The 22,231-nt window shown below is 45.1% G+C and overlaps 1 protein-coding gene across 1 annotated transcript; it reads right to left on the reverse strand.

Moving 5' to 3' along the window:
- Window positions 1-370: 370 nt before the first annotated feature.
- LOC119340593 (putative E3 ubiquitin-protein ligase LIN-1) lies at window positions 371-8,690 on the reverse strand. The gene is made up of 17 exons (XM_037612523.1): window positions 7,805-8,690; window positions 6,300-6,360; window positions 5,944-6,186; window positions 5,462-5,541; window positions 4,208-5,389; window positions 3,990-4,131; window positions 3,435-3,680; window positions 3,072-3,369; window positions 2,728-2,849; window positions 2,263-2,382; window positions 1,907-2,038; window positions 1,693-1,815; window positions 1,486-1,596; window positions 1,267-1,413; window positions 1,060-1,185; window positions 745-861; window positions 371-657 (listed from the first exon to the last, which is right to left on the reverse strand). The coding sequence occupies exons 1-17, from the start codon at window positions 8,665-8,667 to the stop codon at window positions 640-642; spliced, it is 4,131 nt and encodes a 1,376-aa protein (XP_037468420.1). The 5' UTR covers window positions 8,668-8,690; the 3' UTR covers window positions 371-639.
- Between the last annotated feature and the right edge of the window lie 13,541 nt (window positions 8,691-22,231).

Consider the following 22,231-nt stretch of genomic DNA (forward strand, 5'->3'; position numbering starts at 1 on the left):
TAGTGGAGGGAGGATGGCAAGAAGCCAAGAAGAGTTTCTCCAGGAGCACGTCTGCAGGGTGTTCGTCGGAATGCCCCAGCGGACATGCCATCGGCACAGTAGCAGTGGCGGCTATGTCAATTTGCTTCAGATGCTGCATCAGGCGCACCTGTATTTTGCTTGATCCTTATTAGCATCGTTCGTCGATCTGCCGCAAATTGCGTTGCTTTTGTTGTTCACCATGCGCCGTTTTTACATGGTGGCTGGAATGCTGGCGGCCTGGCCATATTGAGCTTTGATTCTACAATTCTTTGGCTTTCTGCCTAAATGCTCGATTTCAGTTTCACTATGCCAATGCGAATTTATGAAAGTTGCTACCAGTGAGACAGTGTCAAGTATTAACACACACTGACAGACAATCGTTTTTTTTAAACCGTGAACATGTACATTATCCTCTCAAAGAAGAAATATACTCACAAGATCACTATTTACATTATGAAGGTACGACCGTACTAGTCACTGCGATGCCGTGTCCTCAGGAGGGGTGCCTTGTACAACAAAGGGGTGTCATTTCCTTATTTTCCATGTGTGTTCTGTACACGCTCTGCATTTACAAAAGTTGATCCATGTTCTGTGCTCTTCTCTTCTCTTTTGCGCCCTTCACAAGGGGATCCATGCCTGCAATAGCAATTTATTCTTGGTGTAAATGCTAGAAGAACATGAATGACACCTCATAAGATTCATGGTATGCTACTGAGTACTGACCTTGATTAATCCGGTTTCAGTTCCACAGAAAATGATGTCGTTTGCGGTGAAGATGCTCGTTATCTTACTCCCTGCAGGCAGCCTTCCAACTTTCTGCTGCTTCTCTCTCAACCATATCTGTCGGTATCAATAGGCAGAAGCATAATCAGGTTGGCAGGTTCTGTAATTTTGTAATTAAGACATCGGAGTGAAAGAGGTGTACTAGTATGGCATGACACATATTGATATATAGATTAGTGTAACCAAAATAGTGATGATAATAATAATAGTAAATATCTCTCTTCAGATAAAAATACTAATAAATAAACATATTACCTGAATGACACTTGGGCTTTTATTGCAGGTCAAGTAGATGAAGTCCTCCACCACTGCCATTGCCTCTAGATTTGTTCCCTTTGGCATTGACATTGTCATCGTAGGCTTGCATCGCTTTTTCCAATCCTGTTTTCAAAGTAGTACCATGTTTAGCATGTTATTCTTCATGTGATGGCTGATGGTTTTGAGAGGTCAACTGAACATTACCTTCATGGCAGATCCTTCCACTTGAGAACCAGCACAGTACATCCAATCTTTATATACTACTATGGAGCTAATTGGTTGCTTACTGATTCTCCAGCTTCTTGTAGGCGCTCTTATCTCAATCTTCGACTCTACTGATACATCTAATTCCTGATAACATGTTTTGTGTTTCAGATACCATGTTTTTGGATGCTATTACCATCATCGACTGACAAAACTAACCTGTATACTCAAGTCTCCGCAGCCGAGGTAAGCTTTTCCCTGAGAAAGAGCTAGGGATTTTACATGCTTGCTCTTGTAAAATGTTTGGGTGCTTCTTGCTGAACAAGAGAACTGTGGAAGTAAAAGGAATATAAAGTAAAAACATAGTTATTGCTGTACATCTCATTCGGTGAGATAATTCCTGGAGCATAGGAAGCAAATGTGCACCTTCAGAACGTTTTTATGTGTAAGTACAATAAGTTTGTCACCGTAAATATCAAACTTCTGCACAGCCTCTTTTATTTGAAATACCTCAACACACTCAAGCTTGCGCTGTGCCATTTTCCATACCTGCAAAGGACCATTATTTTACCCGAACAAAAGAAAATATTAGTTAATAATTTGTGATTACTTTTCCTTTATGGTTGATTGCAGTTCCTACCCGAATAGATTTGTCAGCTGATCCGCTCAAGAGATTTTGTCCAGTTTCTGATAGAGCAAAACACGTGACTGCTTTCTTGTGCTCTTTAACCTCTCTGATGATTACGGCTCTCTGGCCTCTTATATCCCATGCCTGTATAGGAACACCCAAGTATTAGGAATTTAGTTAGCAAACTATTACACTGTTGCTCTCGTTTTAATAGATGATTTTAAGGAGAAAAACTATATACTATTCCTAATTAAGAATTAACTATTGCCATGCTAACATATGTGTGTTGCTTCTGTTTAAGGCAAATCTGTGTGCTACTGTTGACTTATGAGTTGGAAAGTCTACTGAGATATGGAATATATCATTACCCTGATGGTGCCATTGAAGTAACCAACAAAGAGCTGCCCTCTAAAGAATGTTATAGCAGTCGCTGCTCCATTGCCAGGTTGGCCAATCTCTAGGATTTGTGTATGTACACATGATACACGCTGCACTGACAACTTCAGATAATTAGATTTCATGTAAAAGTAAAGCTTTGAAAGCAGAACTAGAATCGAATAATTCTTATTACATTCGAACTATAGCCTCCAGAAAAGCCTATAGCACATCATTCTTCAGATTAGAAGGGACGATAGGGCCACACTAATAAAATTATAAATATAAGTAGATTTCCAACTTAATCTTGATACCCTCTGTTATTTAACATAGTATAAATCACATTCATTATATGTTAAAGCCGAACATGAATCATCAAGTTTTTCCTGACAGATCTGATTCAGAAAGGAAGGAAATGGGAAAAAAATAAACATGACTTCAATTTTAACAGTACTCACTGGTTTCCTAGGGAGGTAGTAGTCGGTAACTTGAAGTAGCTCCTCAGCCATCCATGTGAATGATGAAAGCCTCCTAAGGGATTCTCGTGAACCCTCTGACAAGCTCATCAACTTTTGCTTCCCTGAAGTTAGGGAAACAGATCACTTCTTTGGAACATATTACTTTGGCCATGCCCGCCGTTGACGCGTCAAAAAAAAATATTACTTTGGCCATTATTATGTTACAAACTTACGCTGGTTGATCTCTACATTTGAAACCAACATAATACGCAATGTACTACTTAGTCAATACCAATTCTACTTGAAGTCTATAAATAGGTATAAGAAAAAGAAATCCTCCTTACCTTTTCCAGAGGTGTAGTTATATACACACATGCATGCCAGAACCCTTTCATCCAGCTCACATCCCGGATGAAGGTGGTGCACTATGTCAAGCAACAATATCTCACAGGCGTAATATCTTATATCATTTTCACCAAGGGAAGCCAGCTCACTTGCAAGCCATGCGGCGCATACTAGGCAGTCGTGTGAGGTTCCCTTCACCTTGCTTTGCAATCCTTTGGCTAGCGCACTGATAAATGGCACTCCTATTCCTATAATTGCTCGTGCAAATTTGTTGCTCCATGAGCTTATTTCTGTATCCTGCATCGTATTTTACTCGTCAATTAGAACTAGTTTAGCAAATAATGAATATTTTTATACTTGACCTGAAGGCAAGCATCCTGCCAGTCGATGCTTCTGATCATATTTCTATGAGATTTTGAGGTGAGGCCTGCTTTCTTTGATAGCCATGCAGCAGTGTAGGATTCTCCTGACCAGGAATAAGTCCCTCCAAGATTTGACAGAAAAGACGCTGCTAGTGCTTGCGCAGTGAAATTTTCTTGAGATGATAGAGATTCCAGTAGGACCTCCACTGCTTCGTCTTTGAAGACACTCCTTCCGTCTGGGTTTTCCTGCAAAAACAGGAAAATAAACTGTCATTTCCGATAATGTAAGGTCACTGCAGTGCTGTGGCTGTTTAAATACGTATTTACTTCTTTTGGGAATCAAGGGCAGGAGCTCTGCCTCATTTGATTTACAGAAAAAAGAGAAGACAAATGCCAACATAAGCTGGGAGACGGCACAGTTAAAAATGGTGGGTGCCAATGCATTGTGACCCTTAAAGTTCATTCTAGCTAGTATGCAGCATATCATCTGTTGTTTCTATGGACCAGAAGAAAAATGATTGTTCAGATCAGGAGTATCTGGGATAGTAGGAATACCAGCATATCCAATTGAAGGAGAAGATTGGCCGCTAGAACCCGTTGCTCAGGTTCAGTTTGATGGAGGCAGGCCACCAATGTATGCATAATAGCGATGCCTCCTAGCTGCCATATTTTTTGTAGCAAAGAAATTGCAGAGGACCTGAAGGTTGACACAATTGGACAAGTTATTATGGCAAAGGTTTAACAATTGAGCCTTATCAGGGTGTGGATCATACCGAGGAATCTGAAGAATCTCATGGAAATATTCAAGCGCAGCGTACTTGACACGCTGCTCTTTCCTTCTGAGAAGGTGAAGGAAAGGTTCCACTGGAGTAGCCTGTGACAGAAACTTCTTACAGTTTCCGCTAAGTCGCACACACCTGACGAGAATAGCTGCCAGGGCCATGCCTTCTTCCAAGTTGTTGTTCTTTGCAACATCAACAAGCTTAGAGAGAATAGGAGGAGAGCTGATTGTGGCCAAGTGAACATTATTCGTTACATAGTCAAATGCTGTCACCAAGATCTCAATGAGAGCTATTGATGCGGATGTCGGCGTCAGTGGAAGCAGTGTAGGCCATTTTTGGGTGGCAGTGTTACAGGCCACGTGTAAAAGTGAAGGTAACAGCTCCAAGTTTTTTATCTCAGAAGGTGAAGGATCCAATAAATATATCAGAATGACTGCTTCATGCACATCTCTCTTCAACACAGTGGCTAAATTGGATAAATAGTAGTCTTTCTTCTTGATGTCTCTCATTACATTCCTATCTTCAGATATCATAAGCACTAGAACATAGACTGATGCTCTGATCACTTTATCCTTCTTGTCTGTTGAAATGCTATCAAACAGTTGTTCAAGGATGTCTTGCCTTACTGACGGTTTGTGTCTCACTTCAGATGTATGGCTCAGCAGCTGCCATATAGTTGTGACTTCTGAGCTGGCATCTAGGCAGCTTTCTAGCCCGTCAGAAACCAATAATTTTGATACCGCCTTCTCGAATCTTTCAAGAAAATCAACCTGACTGTTGTTCCCGCTGCGCGAGCTGGCATCGCTCCAGTCATCACTGTTTGAGAAAGGTTTGAATTTCCTACTCATGCTTCCTCGAGACACTAGGTCGGATAGAGCACTTCTCTTGATGAATTTGGTTGAGAAGTTGCTGAAGCACCTGAGATCATGTCTGGGTGTGCATTGTGGAGAAATGTCATCCTTGTTAAAATAGTTGGACACAGCGTATGAGTCTGCATTGTGCAGATCGAAGACTGAAGTTGACAGATTGTTCGGTGAGCCTTGTGATCTGCTTAATTGCAAGTTGTTTGGTTGCATCTCAGTGTCATCGACAACGTAAAGTGGAGATTCAGGAGCATATATCATTGCATTCTCAGGAGAAGTGCACCATGTTAAACTCTTCGTGTGGCATGATCTACCCAACAAAAGAATGCGTTAGGATGGCAATACTCGGCAGTATAACAGATGAAGTCGAATGCAGTAGTACCTTTCATGGAGTTTACTTGACAAGAAATCTGCATCAATAGGCATAATCTTTGCTGACCTCCCTTTGTCATGTAGAGCTGCCTGCTTCGGATTAATTAAATGCCATTAAACTCTAAGGGCTGCGCCAGCATATCTAAAATTTTGCAGTTAAGGTACAAATTCTATTACCCCACATACTAATGCTACAAAGTTCCGCTTACATTTTTTTAGGGAAGTTCCGATTACAGTTGCAGGAAAGTATTTCACTAAATTTTACTGGATAACAGTTGTGCTATTTTTAGTACTGTTGATGTCTTAACATATTGGTCTCCTTAGGCTTTTATATTTTCTCACAAACAAAAATGTTGGACAACATTCAAATAAGGGATAGCTGTTCTTTTGATAATGATATGAAACCCCAGTACTTGTTCTAAAAAAAAAGTGAACACAGAACTGTCTTCGCCATTATAATTTGCAATTGGTGGTAGGATTTGCATGTCTTACCTCGCTGTCGCTTGCTTCGCTAGAATCGAGATGGGAGTAGAATGAAACCGGCGAGTCGGACTGGGCCTCCTCCAGCATCTCATGGAGGCACCTGCTGTCAGAGCTCCCCTTGGCATCTTCCTGAAACTCCTGATCGGCACAGCTGAGAAAGTACTTCAGCTCGGCGAAGCCACCATGACCGCCGAAGTTGGAGACGGAGGCCGTGCTCTTCTCCTCATTTCCGATCCATTGGGCCGTTGTCTCCTGCAGAAATGTCAAGTCCACTTCAGCTCTAAAACACAGGTAACTCCTCAACTCATCTGCATATACATGCCCTGCATTATACAGAGACATGTGTGCTAAAGTACATCACTTGCCTCAGAGACATTTCTCCATCTTGGAATCACAGAGCCTGCAGATTTCCCCAGCTGAAAGCACCTGTCCATGGAGGTATGTATGTATGTTACTACTATAGGAGTATAGAGAAGCAGAAGGTGCTGTGCAACCATGACACCATCTACTGGTCTGTCTCTGAAGTATATATAGCAGTGTGATGTAGCACCACGCACTCAAAGATGATGTCTCTAGATGGTGTTAAATTTTGTAGGCATGCGGCTGGTGTTGGTGTGGGTCAGGATGGTTTAGTGTGCATGCTTGTCTCAAGCTGCTAGTGGAGAATCTTTGCTTTGCTTTGCTTTGCTTCAGAAACTCGTCAGGAATTTGGAGATGGCATGCCGGTTAAAAAGGTGTCAGTCAAGTTCCTTTTCGGAATCCCTTTTGCAAAAAAGGATTAGTCCTGGGCTGATCTCTCCCTCCTTTTTTTCTTTTTGCCACATCAGAGACATGCTAGAGAAAGTGCCCATGACCACCTGCACATTGTGCTCTACAGAATCAACAAGGAGAGAAAAAATTGGGCAAAGGGAATGTGGAAGGCAACTCCCAAACATCTCTTTCAGAAACCACAAGTTGGTTCTGTTTGAGTTCCGCACAAAACAATTCAAGGCCTCTTTGATTTGTAGGATTCCAGGGGAACATGAAAAACGTACAATTGAAATCCTATCAAATTGGAAAACTACAGATGTTGCCGCCAATGATCTCTAATACTCCCTCCGTAGAGAAATATAAGAGCGTTTAGATCACTGGGATATTACACCACAAGAAAATAGAACTGTAGCAAGAGATTTGGGTTGGTGGAAACTTTCCTCTGAAACAGAGTTCATATCGTATCCTTAGGACAAATTCCTAAGGATTCAAATCCAAACCAAAATGAGCCTTAGGATAAAACAAAAACTTACGATTCAAATCCCCCAAAACTTCTGTAAAATTCGTTTGAATCGAAGATCAAGTACTCATTCGAAACGATATTCGAGGTAAGGCAGGGCACTGGAAGAGAATTATATCCACGACCCAAGATTAGAACTTCGTAGAGTTATGAATGTGATGTTTCATCTTCGGCCACTCTCAACAAAATACTGACATAACAAAATAATCGAAGCAGGTTCACCTTTATATTTGAAAAAGAATCTTCAATTGGAGAGGAAATTATTAGCAAGAAAAGAGAAGAGAAAAAGTGAGAGAGACATTGGACAAAACTGCAGCTTCAAAATCTTTTTCCATGAAAAAGGGGGACGTCCCTGCCACACAACATCACGACCCTATCATGAAAAGCCACCCTGCTCACTTTCCAGACCCTCTCGTCAGCGTGGTGTGTGTACAGTACGATGTATACTGTATACGTACGTGTGTGCGCGTAACAGTTAATCCAGCGTATGTAGTAGTATGTGCGTACGCACGGTGAACGTGCGGCTTCCATGTGAGTACCGTCATAACTGTCTCGCGGTAAAACATGGGTGGGTTCCCACGCTCGCAACGGCTCACTCACCCGCCACCGTCCGCCGAGGCGCCGCCGTCGGGCGCGGCGGCCACGACCCTGTAGTACATCAGCCAGTCCTTGTACCGCCTGGCGGCCCGGCGCGCCGCGTCCTCCTCGCTGGCGCCGGCGCCGCCGGCGCGCGCCAGGACGGCCTCGTCGAACAGCCCGTCCCAGAGCGCGCGGGGCGCGAGCCCGCCGCCGGCCAGCGCGGCGGGGGAGACGAGCACGGCCTGCAGGAAGTGCGCGGCCATCTGCCACGCGTCCCCCTGCGCCGCCCGGACCAGGGCCAGGTAGAAGTAGGCGCACGCGGCGACGACCCGGTTGTCCCGCCCCGCCGTCCGCCCGTCCTCCGGCAGCAGCGCGGGCGCCTGCAGCGCCGCCTCGACGTCATGGAGGAGCCCCGCGTCTCCGGGCGCGTCCGCGGCGGCGGCAGACGGGAGCGAGTCGATGGCGCCCTGGAGCGCGGCGAGGACGTCGTCGTCGTCGTCACCGTCGCCGTCGGCCGACGAGGCAGGGCGGTGGGAAGGCCCGGCGAGCAGCGCGACGCACCGGCGCCGCGTGGCGAGGAGCTCGGCCGGGTCGGCGAGGAGCGCGGCGAGGTGGTGGCTGAGGAAGGAGATGAGGGAGCAGATGGAGGCATGCGGCGGGAATGCCGCCACTGCCGTCGCTGTCATCGTCGGCGTCGCAGTGCCGGCGCCGATCTCTCTGTAACTCCGGCTCCTCCTCCTCCGGTAGGAGTCGTTCTCGGGTAGATAAGCGCTTGCATGCGCGAGAGTGAAAGAGAGGGAGACGATGCACTTGGCGCGCACGGACAATGCTGGGTAGGTATGCGAGGAGGTAGCTGGTCCCGGTCCTTCCTTCCTTGATGTCATGTGGAGATAAGCGTAGTGGATTACTACTTTACAGGGGGAAGAGATTTGGTTTTTGCGGTTAAATGAACGGAAGCATTTCTTAAATGGATCTCAGAGCGGGAAGGAGTAAACAGTGACTTCGGTTGGGTAGATCGATCCTTCTTCTTCTGGGTCACAGAGGTGCGGCCTACACCTACGTCCCCGCCCCACGATTCAGAGGATAAATAGAGTACTCTGCTGGACTGGTGTCACGGGTACTCCACCTCAACTGATTAAAACATGTGTAGCAAGTTGAGACTTTTTTTAGGGAAGCAAGATAAACTTTTAGGAAATCTCGAAATGCGATCTGCAATTTTTCTCCCGCATCCGTCCACGAACGCGGATGCGGGAGGCCGCCATCTAACCATAACCGTATACATTTGTCCTCCCTCGTACATGAATACGGTTGAGCACTCGATGACCCTTGATCGAGCCCTTGAAATTGAGAACATACTCCTTCGCACGCTCCGCGTCTTCGAGGACCGCGATGCATCGTCGTCGTCTCATCCAAGTACTCCTCCTCGTCGGACGACTCAACATAGTGCTCGTATATGTACTCCAAATCGGAATCCATTTCTAAAAAAAGGGGGAAACTGATTAGCTCCGACAATTCATCGAACAACAGCGGGGCATGGTGAGTGTAGCCGTAGCGGATGGTACCTGGCGGGGCGGTCAAAGGACATGGGTTGAACGATGACGAAGGAGAAGCGGGGTGGAGCCCGGCTGGAACGCTGGAGGTGACGGAGACGTAGAGTTCCGGCAGGGGTGTGGCGTGGCAGCCGAGGTGGTGGAGCGGCGGCGAAGGTAAGAGAGAAAGAAGGAAGGAGCAAAAATGGGAAAGATGGAGACGCGGTGTCCGGAAGGGTTTTGAGTGGGCCGAGGGTGTCGAAGTCCTACATGACTGGTGTCCGGACTCACGCAAAACTCCTCCATTTTTTTCTCCGGTTTACCAATGAAAACGCGTCTGGACCGCGCCGCAGACCGGTACAGGCCCGCAGACCAACTTTCTAAGTGAAAGACTTTTGTTCCTCTCAAGAGACCTGTGTGAGATCTCATATTAGATGAGATCTATGAGATAGATTTTTTCTATAAAAAATACAAGTTCAGACAGTTTAAAAGAATTTATAGACACACATCAATGTTTTATGTACAACCTCAAAAAGTTTCAGTTCCTAATTCAACTTACATTAATAGAAACAAAGAAGACAAAATAGATGTGAATAGTGTCAAAGTACTATTCACCCAAAGCTGCTACTATTTACATTTTTTTACCATAAAACAGTAAGGCAAAAGCCCTACTGTGTGTCATTTTTCATTATATGGAGAATAAAAATAAGTTACAATGGTTGTTGGGGGAGCAACCAGAGTTGTAGAGTCTATAGAAATAAATGGAAATTACAAAAATTATTCAGATGTTGTCTATCCAGGATGACATGCCATACTTGAAGCTGGGCTTGGCTCTCAACATAGCCAACTTGAAAAAGTTTTAATGAAATCAAATCTGCATGAAATTATAGAGCATGGGATATCCTCAAAGATCAATCCATTTCTCTGATTCCATATACTCCAGCATCCCATAGTCATTATTTCCATGAAGAATGGCAGTTTATATCTCAGCTTGGCATCAATAATCATATCATGTATGCTCATGTCAGTGTTCCACTCAATACCAATATTCCACCAAAAAAATTGGCTGAAAGTGCATGAGAATAATAAATGAGTTCTGTCTTCCATCCCTTCATCATTGCATAAAAAATAGGATGTGGATTCAAGATGAAAGCTTTTCCTGGTAAGAAGGTCGCATGTGTTTATTCTATCATTAAGCATTAACCAGCAGAAGAACTTATGCCTGGGAAGGAAGCATGTTTTCCAGATCCACTTTATAGGATCAGCAGTATCAGAGTGTCCCATAAGGAAATTATATATCTTCTTAGTCATGTGAGTGTTGCTGCCCCATTGAAAATCCAGTTGTCATTGTCAATATTTTGATTGAGGTCATTAAGTTGGTCTAACAGGCTGTTAAGTTGCTGATGGGAAACAATTGATAATGGGAGCTGGAAGAGATTATATATGTTATCCATATTTTTAGCTGCCATAATAGATATATGCTCCTGAAGAGTGAAGGAGTGCAGTTCAGGAAACTTCAGTCTCATAATATTTCCATCTCAATTATCATTCCATAGCATGACAGTATTGCCTGAATTGACTAGACAGGATGTCATAGACTTGAATAGCTCTAAAAACATGAGGCAGTCTTTCCACCAAAATGATCCTTTATTGCTACCAGGGAGTGGAATCTCATTGGATTGGTAGTAGGCTTCCCAGATCAATCTAACCCAGCGAATATCAGCCTTGTTAAAGAACTTGTATAGGTGTTTAATAAGAAGAGCTTTATTCTGTGTTCTGAGGTTGAGAACACCTAGTCCTCCTTGGTCCTTAGGTTTGCAGATCATATCCCAGCTGGCAAGGCACTTCCCCTTTTTGTTAATATCCTTGCCATACCATAGGAAATTCCTACTAGATTTATCCACATGATCCAGAATGGTGTAGTGTACCTTTAGAGAGCACATAGCAAATATAGGCATGTAAGCAACTACAGAATTGACATAAGTTAGCCTGCTAGAATGGTTCATAAATCTAGCAACCCCAGATAGCCTCTTGTCAATTTTTGAAATAACAGGAATGAGATCTTGGACATTCGGCTTTGTGGTGCCAAGGGGGAGCCCAAGATATGTGAAAGGCAAACTTTCAACCTTGCATCCAAATGTGTTTGCTAAATCAGAAATAGTCTGCAGATCAATATTAATAGGAATCATGGAGGATTTGCTGTAGTTGACAAAAAGGCCAGTTGATGGACTGAATAAATTTAAAAGGTATTTGAGATGAACAATTTGATCAGTCGACATAATCATTAGAGTGTCATCATCTGTGACACTCCAAATTTTTTTTTGTGGTTTTTGTTCTCAGCAAGAGCCTTGCTCGGTTTAAAGAAGGTCATTTAAACCCTTCTTAAAAACCTCTCTTTTGAGTTTGCCCACTAAAAATCTTTTCTTGGATTTAGTTTCTTCTAAAAAGAAAACCTTTTTGGTTTTGGGCTTTTATTTGGTTTTGATCCATTCTTGTTTTACCATGCCTCTTATGGTAAAACCCCCCCAAAACCCCTCCTTCCACTTTGGAACAACCCAAACATTCTGTCCCAACTAATAAAATCCATTTTTGGATTTTATCTCATTTATTTCTTTTCCCAAAACAATTATGTCCTTTATTTTGAGCCTAGGTAATTTGCAAAGCAAGTACCTTAATGCCTTTGAACTTTGATCTCAACTCAACTCCTCTGGATAGTCCTTAGCACCCACAACCTAGAACCATCAAGATCCACTCTTCTTCTTTTCAAAATTTTCAAAATTCACCCTCTGCAAGTTTGGACCAGATTTGTCAAATTTGGTGAAATTCATATCTCCACTTCCCCAAAAATTCCACCAAAATTCAGGCAACCCCTAGTTGCAATGAGAGACCACTCCACCAAAAACCAGCTCAAGGAAAAATCCCTACATGCCAAAATCATTCTGTCGAACACCTGGCCTACACTGTTACTGTACATCTTCAGAAAAATTCAGAGTTCAGTGTCGTTTCTTCGTCAGGGATTCAGTCACATGTTGACTGTGCATCTGTCGCGTTGCACACGGCTCCTCCTCCCTGTCCGGAGCACCACACGCGCGCTTGGCTCGTTCCTGGCGTTGGTGGCGCCCTGGCCCGCCTGCGCCGGCGTGTTCCGCGGCGGCAGAACCCCCGTAGCGGCCGACAAGGGGGCACCCTGTGGCATAACGTCGTTCGGCACCGCCCAAACCTCCTGAGAGCTCCGCGTGGCCATCTCCTTGCTAGTGCATGCATGCAGCACCGTCGCCGTGGCCTGTCACGCGCAGAGCGCGCTCTCTGCCGCCGACGTGCCGTACGACCGTTCCGTCAGGGACAGGCCGTAACCACCCCTGCCATGCTAAGTTAGACACTGGAATGGCACCAGTGCTTCGTCTAGATGATGCTCAAGCCTCTAATCCAACCGTCCAGCCACAGCGCCACCGTAATCGCTCGCCGGACTTATCCGTTCACGGCAACCGCCTTGGGCCGGCTATAAATAGCGCCTCCGAGCTCGCTCTCGCCCCCGCACAACTCCACCACCTCACCAGACCCCGCCTAGCCACTGGAAGAGCCTCGAGGGGCCCTTCTTCCTCCACTCCGGCCACCTCCATCCGCCTCAGGCTCCGGCAACGTTCTCTTCGGTGAGAACTTCTCCACCGCCCTGCACTTGCCCGTAGTCTCATGGCACCACTAGGAGACTAACCCCCACTCCAATTTGACCCCAGCAGCTCTCTCTGACGAGGCCCACGACCACCCGAACCGCCGTCCGCCGGAGCAAGGGCCGCCGTCGACACAGTGCTCGCCGGCGACCACCACCACCACCCACAGACGCGGAAGGACGTACTGAACACGGAGGTACCACCCGATCCCCCTGCCTCGCCGTGGATCGCCGTCGGCGACCACCGCAACTCTCGGGCGCCGTCGCGCTCTGTCTCCCTCGTTTGAATATTCAAACCTGACGGGTGGAGCCCGCCTGTCAGTCTCTCATTTCTTTTCTTTTAAATGAACCGTTTTCTGGACTTTTCTGCAGAACCCCCTGAGAGTTTTCTGTTTCATTACAGAAAGGTCCCTGAATCAAAACCCTTATATCTTTTAAACAAAAAAGTATTTTTGTTTGATTCTTTTTTTGTTCTCTTTAAAATTTTGTCTAGTTTTTTATCAGATTTATTTGAAAATTATTTGGATTACTTTTTGTGCACCTCGTGATATTTACGTTACGTGCGTATTCTTCTTATACCGTAGATACCGGAGGAGGTGACGGAGCCGCAAACTTCACCCAGTTAGACTCCGACTACTCCAAACCAGGCAAGCATGTTTGAACTCTTGATATGATGAGTGTTTGTTGCATGTTTGCATTTAGGAGTTTCATGGCATTTTATGAGCACTTCTTTGAATATTATTTTCATGCAAGAGAAGTGGAAAGTGAGTTTCAGAAATTCATATGTTGTTGGATACATATTTGCATGGCCATGTGATGGCATGAGGATGGGTAGGATGGCAGTGTTGTGACACGCCAGTCTTATGCCAGTCTATTTGACTTCAGTGTCATCGTGAATCAAATCACATTCCCATTCTTCTCCTTTCCTGTACTGCCACATGTTTTCCGCAAGGAATATGGCTTAGTAAGTTGCAAACTGTTTTCCTGGTACACACCAAATAGAGAGGCCGGGATGAGGGTTCCATGGCCCTAGACTAAAGCCCGTCATCCGGTCAGGAGGCATGGGTGTTTCTGATTGGGACCGAGAGGGGGGCACCCCTTAGAGCGCGCGTATAGAAATTTGATCCCATGCTATTCGAGGTTGTAACCTCCCCGTCTCAAAGTTTTTCTTGGATGTTGCCTAGGGTGATTCTTGGCATCGTGAGGTGGAATGGGTGTGTACCGGTTAAATGTGTTTCTACCGAAATACCGTAAATGGAACTAGTCCTTCGTGACTACGGAAATTCGTTGGCTGTGGTCAGTTAGTACAAACTCTGCAGAGTCACAAATTCTTTAAATCATCTTGTACTTGTCCAAGTACTATATTCATCTTATCTTGTCAGATATCAGCCTCAGTGACAAAACTCCGGTGGACTACATGTGTGTAAATCCGGTTAAAAGTTTATTCTTGTGGATGGACTAACCTGTTGGTTAGTTCTGATATAAGCCCTTTCTGTGATGTCGCTCAAACATCCGACTGTGGCATACTTGTTATTTACATTTGTTATAAAGCCCTTTCTGTGATGTCGCTCAGACATCCGACTGTGGCATACTTGTTATTTACACTTGTTATAAGCCCTTTCTGTGATGTCGCTCAGACGTCCGACCGTGGCATTTTTTTTATAAGCCCTTTCTATGATGTCGCTCAGATGTCCGACTGTGGCATTTCTTTTACAGGCCCTTTCTGTGACGTTGCTCAGACGTCCGACTGTGGCATTTCTTTTATAAGCCCTTTCTGCGATGTCGCTCAGACGTCCGAATGTGGCATTTCTCTTATAAGCCCTTTCTGTGATGTCGCTCAGACGTCCGAATGTGGCATTTCTCTTATAAGCCCTTTCTGTGATGTCGCTCAGACGTCTGACTGTGGAATTTCTTTTATAAGCCCTTTATGTGGTGTCGCTTAGACGCCCGACTGCGGCATGAGTTTTATTTGTTTACCTTTCGAGGCGTCGCTCCAGACACCCGATCGGTTTTCAGTTATTTGTTTTACTTTAATGTCATGCAAAAATATTATTTTTGGAATGAGCATCATTATTTTTGTTCATGACGCATTCATGCATACATTTATTATATCTTTTGTCCGAACTGTCTTGCGAGTACTTTCAAAGTACTCACCTGGCTTGTTGATTTGGCCAGATGTTGATGAAGGCGATCTCATGGATGAAGAGTTCAATAGCGAGTCCGACGCCTAGAGGAGTCCCAGTCAGTCCCGTGTGATCCTGCTTTGGTCACTGTATCATATCCGCTTCCGCCACCCCAGAATAAATTCATCGAGCCTCACCTCGACGCTCGATGAGCTGCCAGTTAGGAGTCAAGTTATCCACCACCACTTTTTATCTCGAGCTAGTAGCATGTCACCACACCCCTGTGTTATAACCGCCCTTATGTAAGATATTGGCGAGTTTGTAATAAATTGTTGAGCAGCCTCAGCTCAACCCTGTAATATATTTAATGCTACTGGTCCTCTGTTTATCAAGTATTTGTCTACCAGTGAGGATGACTTTTCCTATACTGGGATTAAAGGACCGATTTTCTCAATAAGTATTTTATTGAAAAACCGGTCGTGACAGACTTGGTACCAGAGCCAGGCTGACTGTAGGAAGCCACTAGGTGCAATCGCTAATCGGTTATTAGCATGATAGAGTTTATTCATGTTTTTACAAATGTAGTCATTTTTCTGACAGTCAGCATAAAATTTATGATCTGATTGTTCAGAATTTTTGCCTACTTTTGTAGATGGCTGGCGACAAATGTGAGTCGCAGATGTTCGCCAACGTGCCTGAGGGGTTCGTCAAACTCCTCTCCTTCATCGTTCAGGTCGCGATGGGGCCATCCGTGCGCCCAGTCTTCACATTTTGTCCACACAAGATCAACGACAATCTGACTATGCACCAGGCCGCGGTGCAATTCAGGGGAGGGCGTGCTGAGATACGCCGCTTCCGATTCTTGGGGAGAGCCATGCCTACAGAGAGGCATGCTATGCAGATGGCTGCCCGCGAGGCGATAGCTTGTCTTCGGGATGTTCTTCCTGCAATGAAGACCCGTCGCTACCGCTACCTTCCATGCCATGTACCATACACCTGTCACTACTCATTCTCTTGCCCCAGAGGAGAGCGAGACGAGGCCTTTGAGATGCTTGTCGAGTACCTCCGAGCCCTGGAGGCAGCCTTCGACAGCATGGTGGACGACCTCGTAGCTGCCCGCATCGACTCAGTTCACGGATGTGCTGCCAACAGGAGGGAACTCCTGCACACCGCTCCACCGCTGACTTTTGTCTCGTCCTCAGCTTCTCATTCACCTACCATTCTCGCCACTGCTCATCGTCTGCCTACCACTGAGGAATTCAACCAAGCTATTGCACCCACTCCTGTTCGCTCTGCACCACTTATTGCACCCACTCCCATACGTGCTACTCCACCTATTCCGCCCACTCATATTCGTGTTACTCCGCCTATGGCACCTGCTCCATCAGCTCAGCGCAGCGTTTCTCGTCTGGAACCTATTAGCGAGGAGGAGGTTGAGTCCCCAGCGTCACTGCGTCTCACCCTCGGCAGGCCAAGGGAGATCCTCACCATCCCCGACTGAGTACGCTTAGCCGCCATGCGATGCAAAGACTTGTGTGATATGTTTATATGTACATAGGTTGTGAGAAGTAGCCTGGTTGCGCATCATGTAGGATCTGGAGAAGTGCACTAGTCTTAATAACATGTCAGGATTATGTACGCATATCCTGAGTGATGTAATGTATAATTATGCTTGCGTGTAAGATATGTAATAGTCTTTCTCCGCGCGCAATTCGTGTATTTGGGATTTTAAAACTTTCTTTGTGTGTGATTTTATTGACTTTTGCGACTCTCTTTCTTGTCTTACGAGTTTCACAAAATATATCCCCAGAGTGAAAGATGTCTCGTCCTTGGACGCGCTCCATGCCAAATCAGCCAGAGGAAAATTATGGCACACCGCCAAACCACAATCTCACTCAGGGACAGACAAGTCAACAAGACAGTGAAACATCTTTTACCCAAGTGTGTCGTCTGTATGAACAGAGTCAGCAACAACACCAGGAAATGATGAACCAACTCATCAATATGGGAAATCACCGTGGTCAGTATCAGCAGCAATCCAAGTTATCTGAGTTACAGAAGACGCGTCCTCCAACATTTTCTCATACTAACAAGCCTCTTGAGGCCGACGACTGGCTTCGGGACATGGAAAGAAAATTAATTATTGCACAGTGTTCAGACCGTGAAAAAGTATTGTATGCACCACATTATCTCACTGGAGCAGCTGCATCATGGTGGGAAAACTTCTTGCACATGCACCCCAACGAAAATGAAATAACCTGGGAGGATTTCAAGGAAGGTTTTCGTGGGGCACACATTCCTAAGAGTGTTATGAAAATCAAGAAGAGAGAATTTGATGACCTCAAGCAAAGGACCATGACAGTGTCAGAATACAACAGTCAATTTACTCTGCTGTCTCACTACGCCAACGAAGAGCGCATGACCGAGAGCAAGAAGATGGAAAAATTCTTGGAAGGCCTGGCACCCGCCCTTAAATGCCAGCTGGTTGTGCATACCTTCCCAGATTTTAAAACACTGGTGGATAAGGCCATTACTCTGGAAAATGAGCGACGTAGCCTGGAAGATTTCCGCAAACGCAAAAGGGACCACACTACTTTTGCTCGCAACCACAGAAGCAAGACGGAATTTCAGAAGGGTGGAACACACAAAACCCCGACGAATAATTCACGCCCAATCAAGAATTTCCATGCAAGAGACAAGGAGTTCACCTATCGCCCAGGCGTTACTTGTTACGCTTGTGGAGAAGAAGGGCACTATGCCAAGCAGTGCCCCAAGCCAAGGAACTCAACCCCAAAGCCTAACAATGGTGGCAATAATTCAGCGCACAAGCGAAACAATTTCAACCCCAATAACAACCACCGAAAGGGTCACCTGAACCATGTGACCAAAGAGGAAGAATAGAACGCCCCAGATATCATACTCGGTACGTACCTTGTCAACACAATACCTGCCATGGTTTTGTTTGATTCTGGAACTTCTCACTCATTCATTTCGAAGAGTTTTGCTTTGCAAAATAATTTTTTGATGCTTCCCTTGGAAAAATCAATGATCATCAAGTCCCCTGGGATTAAGCAAGTGACCCAGAGTTACTGTCAAGGTGTGGTTATTGAATTTGAAGGATTGAAGTTTTACGCCAACCTTATTGTATTGGAAAGCAAAGGATTGGATCTCATCCTAGGGATGGATTGGTTAACCACCAACAAAGGTTTATTGACTGCTTCAACCGGACCGTGATTCTCACACACCATCACGGGAAGACAATACAAGTTTCAGCCAAAGAGAGACAAATACCTCGGCAACCGAGATTAAACAAGGTGGACATTTCTGAGCTGAACAAGGTTCCAGTAGTATGTGAATTTCCAGACGTATTTCCAGAAGAACTACCAGGCATGCCACCGGACCGAGAGATAGAATTCAGCATTGAGCTAGCACCCGTAACCGCTCCCATTTACAAGAAACCATACAGAATGGCACCATCCGAATTGGTAGAATTGAAGAAGCAAATAAAAGAATTATTGGAGAAAGGATACATACGAGCCAGTTCCTCACCTTGGGGTTCTCCAATTTTATTTGCCAAGAAAAAGGATGGAACACTGAGATTGTGTATTGATTATCAAGCTCTTCACATGGTCACAATCAAGAACAAATACCCAATGCCCCAAATAAATGATTTATTTGATCAGCTCGCTCAGGTCAAAGTCTTCTCAAAAATTGACTTGAGATCGGGATACCACCAATTGAAAGTGCGAACAGAAGATATTCCCAAGATAGCCTTCACTTCCAGATATGGACTGTATGAGTTCATAGTAATGCCATTTGGGCTAACAAACGCCCCCACATATTTTGTTCACCTCATGAACAAAGTATTTATGAAGTATATGGACAAGTTTGTTGTGGTATTCATCGATGATATTCTGATATACTCCAAAACACCAGAAGAGCACGCCAAGCACCTCAGGATTGTACTAGGAGAACTAAGGAAACATCAACTGTACGCCAAAATCAGCAAATGTGAATTTTGGCTAAGACAGGTGAGTTTTCTGGGCCACATGCTAACCCAAGAAGGTATTGCAGTAGACCCGGAAAAGGTCAAGGCCGTACTTGGCTGGAAACCACCAGCTAGCGTAACGGACGTACAAAGTTTCTTGGGAATGGTAGGCTATTACCGGAGATTTATTAAAGGATTCTCCACCATAGCAAAGCCAATGACGCAGTTACTCAAGAAAGACAAGAAGTTTGAATGGACGGAAGCATGTGAGAAAAGCTTCCAAGAGCTAAAAAGGAAGTTAACAACGGCACCAGTATTAACTGTGCCAGACATACACAAGAATTTTGAGGTATATTGTGACGCATCCCGGAAAGGCCTCGGATGCATGTTGATGCAAGAAGGCAAGGTAGTTGCGTATGTCTCCAGACAACTCCGCAAGCATGAGGAGAATTATCCCACTCATGACTTAGAATTGGCAGCGGTCATCCATGCACTCAAGGAATGGAGACACTTTCTACTCGGAAATCGTTGTGAAATATACACAGACCATAAGAGTCTTAAGTATATTTTCACACAGCCGGAACTTAATTTACGGCAACGACGCTGGTTGGAGTTGGTGAAGGATTATGATGTTGGAATCCACTATCATCCCGGAAAGGCAAATGTTGTGGCAGATGCCCTTAGTCGGAATCCCAGCACGGACGACGACAGTATACCAAAGTTGAGGCCAGAATTTCAACAGGAATTTGCCAGACTCAATTTAATAATGGTTACCGAAGGCAGTGTGTCAAATCTGGAAATACAGCCTACCCTGATGGAAACGATTAAGGAGGCTCAGCACGGACACCCCAGCATTGATGGCATAAAAAGGAAAGTGAGTTTGGGCAAGGCCTCAGAATTCAACGTAGATGAGCAAGGAATATTGTGGTACGGAGAAAGGATCTACGTACCAAATATCAAGGACCTCAAACAGCAAATTCTGGCTAAAAGCCACACCGCTCAGTATTCAATCCATCCTGGAGGGACAAAAATGTACAAAGGCCTTCAGGAAAAAATTTGGTGGCACGGTATGAAGAGAGACATAGCCACGTTCATTGCATGTTGTGACTCTTGTCAACACATAAAGGCCGAACACCAGAAACCAGCCGGGCTATTACAACCAAACAAGATACCCGAGTGGAAGTGGGACGAGATTGGAATGGATTTCATTGTTGGACTGCCACGGTCACGACACGGAAACGATGCCATATGGGTCATAACCGACAGATTAACCAAAGTGGCACATTTTATTCCGGTGAAGACAACTCACACCACTCAGAGGCTGGCCAGACTTTATCTTGCCCGTATCGTTTGCCTGCATGGAGTCCCAAAGACTATCATATCTGACAGAGGCACACAGTTCGTGTCTAGATTTTGGGATCACCTACAACAGGCACTAGGAACCCAACTAGCATTCAGTACCGCATACCATCCCCAGACTGATGGGCAGACTGAACGCGTAAACCAAATCCTAGAAGATATGCTGAGAGCCTGTGTTCGCACCTACGGAACCAGTTGGGAGGAAAGCTTGCCATATGCAGAGTTCGCATACAACAACAGTTATCAAGCCAGCTTGCAAATGGCACCCTTTGAAGCTCTGTATGGGAGAAGATGTCGTACCCCACTTAACTGGTCAGAAACCAGAGGCAGCCACAGCTTCAGCCCAGATATGCTCAAAGAGGCTGAGGATAAAGTTAAGACGATTAGAGATCGACTCAAGACAGCTCAAAGTCAGCAAAAGAGTTATTACGATCGAAAGCATCGGGAAATCAGTTTTGAACCCGGAGAATTTGTATACCTAAGAGTTTCTCCTATGAGGGGTCTGCAACGATTCAGGGTTAAGGGAAAGCTAGCACCAAGATTCATCGGACCATTCCGTATAGTGGCCCGAAGAGGCACGGTAGCCTACCAGCTAGACCTACCCGGAGATTTATCCGATATCCACAATGTGTTCCACATCTCGCAGTTGAGAAAGTATGTGAGCAACCCAGAGAAGCAAGTATCGCATGAAAATATTGACGTGCAACCAGACCTCACCTACCGGGAGCACCCAATAAAAATATTAGAAGAGTCTGAGAGGAGGACCCGACAGAAAACCATCAAGTTTTTCAGAGTTTAGTGGAGCAATCACACCGAGAATGAAGCAACTTGGGAGAGAGAGGATTTTCTTCGGACAGAGCACCCACACCTGTTTAAGGATCAGCTGAAATCTCGGGGACGAGATTTTTCCTAAGGGGGTAGGTGCTGTGACACTCCAAATTTTTTTTTGTGGTTTTTGTTCTCAGCAAGAGCCTTGCTCGGTTTAAAGAAGGTCATTTAAACCCTTCTTAAAAACCTCTCTTCTGAGTTTGCCCTCTAATCTTGGATTTAGTTTCTTCTAAAAAGAAAACCTTTTTGGTTTTGGGCTTTTATTTGGTTTTGATCCATTCTTGTTTTACCATGCCTCTTATGGTAAAACTCCCCCAAAACCCCTCCTTCCACTTTGGAACAACCCAAACATTCTGTCCCAACTAATAAAATCCATTTTTGGATTTTATCTCATTTATTTCTTTTCCCAAAACAATTTTGTCCTTTATTTTGAGCCTAGGTAATTTGCAAAGCAAGTACCTTAATGCCTTTGAACTTTAATCTCAACTCAACTCCTCTGGATAGTCCTTAGCACCCACAACCTAGAACCATCAAGATCCACTCTTCTTCTTTTCAAAATTTTCAAAATTCACCCTCTGCAAGTTTGGACTAGATTTGTCAAATTTGGTGAAATTCATATCTCCACTTCCCCAAAAATTCCACCAAAATTCAGGAAACCCCTAGTTGCAATAAGAGACCACTCCACCAAAAACCAGCTCAAGGAAAAATCCCTACATGCCAAAATCATTCTGTCGAACACCTGGCCTGCACTGTTACTGTACATCTTCAGAAAAATTCAGAGTTCAGTGTCGTTTCTTCGTCAGGGATTCAGTCACATGTCGACTGTGCATCTGTCGCGTTGCACACGGCTCCTCCTCCCTATCCGGAGCACCACACGCGCGCTTGGCTCGTTCCTGGCGTCGGTGGCGCCCTGGCCCGCCTGCGCCGGCGTGTTCCGTGGCGGCAGAACCCCCG

This window comes from Triticum dicoccoides, chromosome 1B (assembly GCF_002162155.2).
Source record: "Triticum dicoccoides isolate Atlit2015 ecotype Zavitan chromosome 1B, WEW_v2.0, whole genome shotgun sequence".
NCBI lineage: Eukaryota > Viridiplantae > Streptophyta > Magnoliopsida > Poales > Poaceae > Triticum > Triticum dicoccoides.

Excerpts from the sequence above, each read along its gene's own strand:
- LOC119340593 (XM_037612523.1), bottom strand. The coding sequence starts at position 8,667 with ATGACATCAAGGAAGGAAGGACCGGGACCAGCTACCTCCTCGCATACC. Across the intron at positions 6,361-7,804 it reads GCCTCGGCGGACGGTGGCGG|GTGCTTTCAGCTGGGGAAAT; the intron begins GTGAGTGAGCCG and ends CTCCATGGACAG. Across the intron at positions 2,039-2,262 it reads ACTTCAATGGCACCATCAGG|GCATGGGATATAAGAGGCCA; the intron begins GTAATGATATAT and ends GTTCCTATACAG.